Below are 10,065 nucleotides of genomic sequence, written 5' to 3'. Positions count from 1 at the left end.
CTTCGGAATGCTCGGGGGAAATGAAGTGGGGCGGCGTGGGGTGGGCGCAGGCGAGGGTCGCCACAGGGCGCCGCGATCCCTCAGGGAGAAGGGTGGCTCCGTAGCGGGTAGATTTAATGGGCGCCGGTAGACGGAGGCCGAGGCCACATTTGCAAACGCCCTTCTAAAAGCGTGGCCTCTGGGTACAAGGGAAGGTGCGGCTCCTCAGCGCCTCCCGAAATTCCTGGGGAGGGGTCCGACAGCTTCTGTCGCAGAAAAGTGTTAGGGACACTTTTCTCTGGGTCAGAGACTTTGAGCCTTTCTTTAGGGGATTGCTCTTTTATGGCTGGTGAGGAGGCGGGGTGAACTTTGGTATAGTTTCCATTGCTTGTCAACTTGCTTTCTGCAATCTCCTGAATTTTTTGGGGGACGGAGGACAGGGAAGTGAGGTTTTAATATCTTTTTTTTCCTAGAAGTGTCAGAATCTTCTGCCCTCTCCACCTTTCCCCTATGCCAGCCCTCTGACTACAACTTCTTTCTCACTTTACAGAAGACAATAGCATAACCCAATGCTGGGAGGGGAAGCAGGTGACCTTATTTGGGGCTGGACTGACCTCTCCACCTCCCACTAGCAGAATAGACTGGGATAACATTGGGGGACCAGAAAATGCGGGGACCCAAAGCGACAGACCGACCCCGGGGAGAATTCTTAGATCCCTGGAAGCAGAAAAGTTAAATAAAACAGAGGTGAAGAAGCACGTTCAGCTCAGTAATGCTCCTTCATTTTAAACCTCAGGCTTTGGGAATCCAGTAAGTCCTGAAGGACAAGGTGACAAACCAGAAGACAGACAGCTAGAAGATTTCTTGGGGGGGGGGGGTAGGGGGGAATGGAGCTGGAGAGCTGAAGTATTTGGATCACTTTCTCTTCTCTGCAGCTATTATTTTACAGCAAATTCCTTAAATTAAAAAAAGAAAGAAAGAGATTGTAGTTGTTCCTGTTAATAGATTGTCTCTTTAAGGAACTCAAAAGACTTCAGACCCCTAAATGAATTCCTGGGGCATTCAGCAGTTAATATTTTAGCGTGCGGAAACCAAGAATGGAATAAGTAACTGTGACAAGATATTAGTAGATGACGAAGGAATAACTTTTGGTTAGATTTCCTATAAAGTGGTGGTTTCTTTTAATACTGTTAGTCATTTTCCTATGAAGAAACCTGATTAATACCTTGAAATTACAGGTGTGGGCAATACATGTCAATTCTTTACAGTTACTTACACACAGCTTTCTGTGTCATCTCAGATTCTTTATATAAGAGAGCAGATATAAGTGAATAGAATTCCTTGGCCTTTCTTAATTTCTGAGCTTAATAGTCCACAAGTTAGGTAGAGAAAACCAATGCTGGCTTTCTCAGCATGTACCACTGCTAAATTCTAACTGGAAAGTTCAAATTGTTTTGACGCTTGCGTTCCTGTCCATACAAAGCCCTGCCAGCCTTAAATGGATGTTGTGGTTGTGAGCTTCATGTGTAATAAGAAATAGAAAGACTACTTGAGCAGAAGATATTAAATAAGAATGACTTGTGCAGTATCCTATGTGTTTCCTCCTCTTTAGACACCCAAGCCATCCACCATTCTTTGAATCAGCTACTCCCATCTCCCTATTATTGTATCACCTATGGTTGTCTAAACCACTTGAACTCTGGTTTTTGCCTAAACTACTACTAAAACTCTAAGATCATCAAGGATTTTCATTGCTAAATTCAAATCTTTCCTTATACAATTCCACTTTGAGGACTGTGACTTTATTCTTACAATTATTCCTTTTTTCTTTTGACCTTCCTAACCACTCAAATTCATATATCCCATTCTATGTTCTGTCTCTCAAATACTATGCAGGTGCTAAATTTATATTGCTAGTAAATTTATACACCTACTGTTTTATTGTTAGTTAGTATGTCTTCATTGAACAATAGGTCTTTCTATGTCTACCTGCTGTGACATGTGATAAAGCATGTATCATTTGTCTAAACAATGTTGCTTTTCTTTTAGTGCCTTACATTTCAATAAATGACACTACCATGTACCTTGTTCCAGCAAGTAGTAAGTCTGGAAGCTTTTTTTCTTCCTCATCACTCTCTTTAATCCTTCATTAAGTCCATTAAATCTACACATAAATATTTCATAGATATCTTCTGTCCATCACATCTACCATTTTTGCTATTACAAGTGTCACAAAAAATAAACACACACACACACAATTTCATATATGGGTAAGTTTGTCAATAAAATAGATTACCAGAAGTAGTATTGATAGATAAAAATGTAAATGACATGGTAAATATTAATAGGTCTTTGTGCCTTATTTTATTATAAATGGAATATCATACCATTGAGGATGTATGAGTGTGGGTAGTGTGAGACTAACTGATCTAGACAATTATTGGGAAAAGATAAAATTAAATCCATATCACTTGCAAGACACCACAGAAAACTCCAAAAAGATAAATGTTTGAAATATAAGGTATGATAGCTAACAGAAGAGAAAAAAGCATGGTAATTTCTTATTTAAATTTGGATTCAAGAGATGCATTAATAGCTCAGATTTCAAGTTATTAAGATTGAGAAAATCAATTTTATTAAATACACATACTTCATGCAATAGCAACAAAAAAATCAAACTAAGTAAAAATACAATTAGCAAAATAAAAAAGTAATTGATAAAGTAGAAAAGAATATTTGCAGGTAATTTATTTTTCCTTTTGACCATTTAGATAAACGTGGTTAATTCCACCCAAAGTACTGTTAAAGTCTATATTGGAATTGTAATATTTATAATTTAACTTAGTGAGCACTGATATATTTATGTTGTTGAATTTTCCTTTGTGACACATTTTTGTTTTTGTATAAGTTTACTTTTTTGTCCTTTACAAATTTTGTTTAGATTCTGTATACATACTTATTGCTACGTTTACTTCTTGCTACGTTTACTTCTTGGTATTCTAACTTTGTATTGCTTTGAAAAATCATCTCTTCCATGTTTTGAAGACTAAAATGATTTCTATATTTTAGTAGTATTTCTGTTCCCTTACTGAAGTTCTCTTACTGTTTTTGAATGATGTATTCATTTGTTCTGCTTGGGTTTTCAATCACATCAAATGCAAATAGGGATTTTTTTTTTATCCCTTCCATTCTAATTTTTATGTCATTGAATATGTTCCTCTTGTCTAATGTACCTGAGTGTATATATGATGACCTTGAAAAATCTAGATTGCCTCTGAATTTAGGGGACTGCCTTTGCCTACTACCTTCCCATTGATACTGTGACCATAGTATAAAAATCATATTGAAAAAGTACATTTCAGTTTCAGTTTTTGAGGTTTTTAAAATTATGTATGATTGTTATTGGGTTCAGTGAAATGTCTTTTAGCATCTATGAGGGTATTTATGCCAAGTCTTCTTAAGCTGATGAGTTGAAGTTCCAAGACAAAGCCAGTAATGTGAGTGTACATCGCAAGCACTAGCCTACATTTCATTTGTAGTCCTTGATTAATGTAGGGGACTCTTCTCTCATAACTTAATCAAAACATTTCTTAATGTCTACTGAGACAAAAAAAATCTTTTCATTTTGGAAGCTGTTTCTGGTCTCTTCGTTTTATCTTATTTTTTATAAAGAGTTATTTATTTATGAATATAAGAACTGGGGTACAGACAAAGGTTCAGGTGATAAGAGGTTTCACCAGAGACAGAGTGGGAATGGATCAGGCAGATCTACTGAAATACACTGCTGAGGGGAGAGCATTGGGCAGGTCAGGAGAGCTCTGTCAGGCCATGTGGGTCAGCTCCCTGACCGGGAATCAAACTTGTATTGCAATGACTGCAGCTAGCTTCTTAGTGCTGTGCTTTAACCTGTTGCACCACCAGGGAGGGCCCTTTTACCCTATTTTTGACTAGCAGTTGTGTGCTAGATGCTTTATGTTCATAAAACAAACAAAAAAAGTTCTTTTCCTCATTATTACTTTTGAAAAGGAGGTTTATGAATGACCTAGCCACCATTATTAGAAATAAAAATTGTTTCTTCCTAATCTGTTCTTCAGGCTGGTGAGACTTACCTTCTTCAATATATATATATATTTTAGGGTTAAATTCCATAGACTGCTCATTCTGTTCAGAATCAGTCCTGCATTCACTTCTCTAAATCCATGTTACACTGTCATTCTTGTGCTGTGTACATCAGTCATTCCACATTTCATTTTTAGGTCTGTACCATCTCTGGCCCTCTCCATTTGCCCTTCCTTATTGGAATATATAAGCTCTGCCATCTATTGACTTGTCAAACTGTAGCCACTCTTTGGAAGATATCACCTGCTTCTTAGATGAGCCTAGTAGCAAGTGTTCTGTACTTCTCTCATTGCATTTTTTCCACACTACTGAAATTACAAATATGTCTTGCCGTTGAATTGACTATTTCAGGAGGAACTTGTTCATTACTTTCTTTCTGATGCATAGTAGAGATTTAATAAATATATGTTGAATGCATGAATGAATGAAAGTCCAGAATAGAATTATACCAATTATTTTCTTAATTCAGCTGTTTTTTTCCTTTTTCTATCATTACCCTAGTCCAAGTCACTGTCCTTCTCTCAGATCTAGGCTATCACCTCCCCTCTTATTCCATTCTTGTTTTGCTACAGTCTGTTCTTCCATAGTCCCCAGAACAACTCTGTGTAAGAGCTGGCCAGATTCCAGTCTTTAGTTTCTAAACCTGTTGCCTCTTTTTTCCTTCAGAATTTAGTCTTCTTTCCTTCACACAACCTTTCACAGCCTGTGTGCCATGCCCTGATTGGACTTTGCTTTCATCTTGTGCCACACTTCCCTCATTGTGCTCTGCTATGGCGACCTCATTTTTATCCCCCAGTGCAGGAAGAGACCTCTTCCAGGTAGTTCCCTTGTTCAGGACTTTTTTTTCCTGAAGACACCTCCCCAGTTACTGAGCATTCGCTTTCTCATTTCACTCAGACTTTAGGTCTTTCCTCTTTCATCCACTCCCCCTGCTGTAATTTTATAATAATGTTTATCCCTCTCTGCCTTAGCATAGTATCCTTTGTTCACGTGTGTATTTATCTTATGTCTTTCCTTATAATGTAATCTTCATGAAATCAAGGGTTTTGCTTTGTCTATGCTGTAGCAACTAGTAAGCACCTAGCACCTAGTAAGCAGTCAGTAAATGCTGGTTAAGTGAATAAGTGACATGTGATTTCAATCATCAGGAACTGGAATTCTCAGTCATCTGATTTAACGCCTACTCTCTTGATTACACAAGTACTGAGAATTCTTCTCATCTTTTAATTTATAATTAGTTTGCATATTTTTGTTCATCCCTTATTTCTGAATTCAAATAATTTCTCCTTTACCTGGTCCTTTATGATAATTTAAGCTAGAGAATTAAAAGTTTTCTAATGTATATGGGAAAAATATGAAAATTTTAATTTTGTTTATCAACTTTGTAAATAACAGTAAAAGTTGGAATTAAGTAACTTGTTTTTAGATTACAGGGTACAATAGGTACCCTAGAAACATTCACTGTAAAGTTTTATGAGAATAAAGTTAAGTTTCAGTATGTTCATGTTATACTGGAATTAGTTCATCATAAGTCACTGACACATTTAAAGAAATTCAAGTGAAATATTTTCTAACATGACCTCAGTTTTCATGAGGAGGAGTACCTTCAAAATAAGTTCATGTTTCAACACTATGTGTTTTCAGTGGATGGTGGTGGGTGTGTTGTGGTGACTACAGCTGAAGAGGGAGAGCCTTATCTCCAAAATACTAACCAATGTAAAACAATGGTACTACAATAAAAAATTCATTAAAAAAAAAAATGTTTGCCTGTGTGGGAGTAATGATCAACTGATACTCTCTTTAGATCATTCTATGACAGCGAGTTAGTCTTTTTTAAAAGCATTGGGATTTTGTTTTGGATATTATAGCTCATAGGCAAATGAAAATTATTCGCTTTTATTTCTCTTTGCATACCTTAGCCATGTTCTTCTGTCAACACTTTTAGCGATCTCTTCCATCGTTTTCATTGGTTCCTCCATATTCTTTTTTTTTTTTTTTTAAAGATTTATTTATTTATTCATACAGAACTGGGTACAGGCCAGAGGCTCAGGGGCGGTGAGAGGCTTCACCAGAGACAGAGTGGGGAGCAGAACAGGCAGATCAACGAAGTACACTGCTGAGGGGAGCAGCGGGCGGGTCAGGAGAGGTCTGGCTCGCCATGTGGGTCACCTCCGGGGCAGGCGGGAATTGAACTCATGCGGAAGTGGCTTCAGATTCTCAGTGCTGTGCTTTAACCCGCTGTGCCACCAGGGAGGGCCTCCTCCATATTCTTTTAACCATATTTTACAGAATAGGAAACAAAGTGTAAGAGGGTAAGGAATGCTGAGTTCACATGCTTTGTGAAAAGTGAGTAGCACCTCTTAGTTACTGCTTTATTCTTCCCTTTAATATGATTTTTTCTTATATTTTTTTCACTCCAGTGTATGTTTTTATTTTGCTAATTATATAAAGTGATTTATAGTTACATGCATTTTTAATTTTTGTAAACTATATATATACAGTAGAAGGACTTTTTATGCATAATATTGATTTTATATTTCAGATCTTAACACTTGCCTGTGATGCCTGCAAAAAAGTGACACTGCATGTTCCAGCTGAACTAAAGGCTGAGAAATTTGTTGGTAGAGGTAAGAATCCTCTCAAATATATGCTAAAACCTAATGTGTGATCTTTTAAAATTAATGTAGTTTTCAGAAGAATAATGATAGTATACATAACAGTTAAAACTACCATCATTTGTAATGTATATCATGAATGAAGCAAATAGTGTTTATTGATAAACATAATTATTTGAAGTCTATAAAAAGATTTAGTTTGAAAGTAAAATAATCACTAGTACTTACATTAGATGAAGCCCATGGCATATATTTCTGTGAAAAAGAAGAGTAATATTAAATCTGTCCTTGAATTTAGGATGTTTTTGGATTTTTCTACCTATTGACCTTTTCCCCCACATATTGATTTTTTATCAATTTTTTTTCACAGAACTCAGATGTTTAAGAAAAGATCAAACCAATGAGAACACAGAATATATCTATTTAACAATAGATATAAAAAAGCTCAGTAATATTTTAATATTTTAATGACTGCCTATATAAATTATTCAGATTCTGTTTAACTTCAAGTGATCTCATGTATTACTCTGTAGCTAATTTCAGTCAATAAGTAAAAATTTTGGGGTAAGTGAAAATATCCAAAGCACTTGAGGAAACATATTTTTATTTTAGGATAAATATCTCTTCTTTAAAAGATGTAAGGAATATATGAGAAGTGTTGTATGTTTTTACTTACAACTTAAGTTATCAATATTATTTCATATGTCCTTTTAAAATTGGAAAATTTACAAGTGTTAGTGTAATTAAGTTTTTGGCTCCCCTTCCAAATGCATAGTTTACTACTAAGCCAATATGTTGTTATGCTTATGTTGTTATGCTTTCTGTTACAAATGACTGTCATGTATATTTTTTACAGTTAACCTGAAGGAGTGCTTTAAATCTGCAAATGTAATTCAGTCAAGTGATCCTGATTTCCAAATCTTTGAAGATGGTTCAGTGTATACAACAAAAACTATTCTGCCCTCAGAAAAGAGAGATTTTACCATATTCCTTTCCAGCACTGAGAACCAAGAAGAGAGGAAAATACTTGTCGTTTTAGAACATCAAACAGAGGTATCCTATGAAAATGAAATATAATATTTTCTTCAGGTATAACTAAAATTATCAAGGGAGATCCAGACTTTATGATTCTTGATAGTGGAATCAGAAAGTGTATGAGATAGTTTAACTTGACAAAAGAAAAGACAAAGCTCAATAATGTTCAGTCAGAAAAGGGTTATACAACATAAATTATTATTCCTTTACTTTTTAAAAGATTTATTTATTTATGCATACAGAACTGGGGTAGTGGACAGAGGCACAGGGGTGGTGAGAGAATTTACCAGAGACAGAGTGGGAAGCAGAATAGACAGATTGACAAAAGTACTCTGCGGAGACAGGAGAGGTCTGCTGTGCCATGTGGGTCACCCCCCTGCCCGGGATCGAACTCATGCTGAGGCATCTGTGGCTAGCTTTGTAGTGCTACACTTCAACCTGTTGTGCCACCAGGGAGGGCCCTATTATTTCTTTTTATTTGGGACATAAAATGAGAAATTAGGATCTGTTGAAGCATAAGCATGACAGCTTGAGAGTAGAGACGAAGAAGTGATTCTTGATCTTAATTGTTGATTAGATTACTAAGAAGTTTTGAAGCTTGTTGCTGGAGGTATTAGCAGAATTTGTATTTCTAGGTTGAGACTATTTTAGGTTGAGGTTTGGACTCATACATTCTTGTTAAACTGTGACACTCAAGATAGAAAGCACTTCTATTCAGACACTGGACACTACTCACTGCAGCACTGTGAGAGTTGTCACCATGTTTCTCTCCTCATCTGACACAGATCTCTCTGTTGATCCCCTGACTCTTCCTAGTTGCTGGTGAGTTGAAGATACTTATTCCAAATTTAGAAGGGCACATACTCTAGATAGTTTTTTTGCATATCTCTCCTCCCATTTTTTGCATGGCTATATGCAATTTTTTTTTTTTTTTTACATTTTGCTTCCAGGCTTCCATTTCCATTTATCTTTCTTTGATCTCTCCATCAACTTGTTTTTAAAGGGGATCTGTGTTAACAAACAGTTATTTATTTACTTTCTTTTGTAGTGTTGGCATTTCCTTTGGTTTTCAAGTACTACTTCTCCAGTTAATCCTCATGAGAGAAGAAAACTGTCTCAGAGTCCTAGTATTTTCAACAAAATAGCCATTGATTTTATTTATTTTTTTCTTTCTTTCAAGATAAGTCATCCTAAAGAAAAGGTCCTAAGACGTGCCAAGAGAAGATGGGCTCCTATTCCCTGTTCAATACTGGAAAATTCCTTGGGTCCCTTCCCATACTTTCTTCAACAGGTATAATTCACTTTCTTTCTATCATGAAAATCTGTGGTTTCCACTTTTTTCAATTTTGGTACTGGTAGGTAAATATTTTAAAAAGCTTTGTATTAATATACAAGAAATGTGTATTTTATGTCTGAGTGTATGGGTATAAGTGATTTTATAACTGCTTATAGTTTTTTGAAGTTTGGGTATAAAAGGCCATCTATAAGACTGCCCAACTCTTTTAGTATTCTCAAACTCATGGTACTTTAATGAATTTTCCTCTCAGGAAGTGTATCAGTAGTATAGGCATCATCTAGAAAATTCCAAAGCCATATCCAAATAAAAGACAAAAGTGACTTGAAGGAAAAAGACACAGAAATGTCATTATCAAGCCCACTGTTAAAATCGCACTGGGTCCACATTTTCTCTCTTTTAACATTGAGTGGAAATCCCAGCAAATGTACTTGCCTTCTGCTACCTGTGGCCACTGACACTGGGCCTATGACCTGGGTTTCTTATAGCTCATCAATAAATTTAACGCAACTGAGAGAAGAACGGAGTGAAGTCAAGAAAGAAATTTTAGAAAATAATTGTGTTTGTCATGCTGATATATAGTCAAGATCTTATTAAGAGGATGAAAACAACTTGGGAAAGTTTGACGTTCTGAATCTAGTACCAGAAAAATCACACTTTTCAGGATATTAAGCCATTTTCATTCTCAACTCATTTTCCTCCTGCCTCAGCTCCTTTAATAAAGAAGGTGCTGATAAATAAAAAATAATTTTAAAAAAGTATTTCCAAATTTCTGTCCTGCAGATACTACACTTTAAACCCAGTATCTCAAATATTATGGTTTTAAAAATAAAAATTCAATATGTAAAATTTTGACAAAAGAATATTTCATACTAAGAATGCTTTGTTTTCTAAGACAGGAAAATTGTTAAACATTTTTCCCATATTGACACTGGCTAACCCTTAAAGTTAGCTATTTTGGAAACTGAGACACTACTACATTATTTCCCTCATCCCTTCCCCTTGAAATTTCTTGGTTATCAG

General features: G+C 35.8%; 1 protein-coding gene across 1 annotated transcript in view; it reads left to right on the top strand.

Annotated features, from left to right (window-relative positions):
* LOC101630826 (desmocollin-2) overlaps positions 1-10,065 on the top strand; it is a 31,334-nt gene that overhangs the window by 4,814 nt on the left and 16,455 nt on the right. Inside the window, exons 2-5 of the mRNA XM_012725783.1 lie at positions 6,641-6,725; positions 7,570-7,766; positions 8,565-8,570; positions 8,929-9,039. Of these exons, the coding sequence (XP_012581237.1) occupies positions 6,641-6,725; positions 7,570-7,766; positions 8,565-8,570; positions 8,929-9,039 (399 nt within the window). The remainder of the gene's footprint in view (positions 1-6,640; positions 6,726-7,569; positions 7,767-8,564; positions 8,571-8,928; positions 9,040-10,065) is intronic.

This window comes from Condylura cristata, unplaced genomic scaffold (assembly GCF_000260355.1).
Source record: "Condylura cristata isolate star-nosed mole 26May11 unplaced genomic scaffold, ConCri1.0 scaffold00016, whole genome shotgun sequence".
In the NCBI taxonomy this organism is placed as follows: Eukaryota; Metazoa; Chordata; class Mammalia; order Eulipotyphla; family Talpidae; genus Condylura; species Condylura cristata.
The sequence above is the reverse complement of the archived record's forward strand: the minus strand, read 5'-3'. Positions and strand labels throughout refer to the sequence as shown.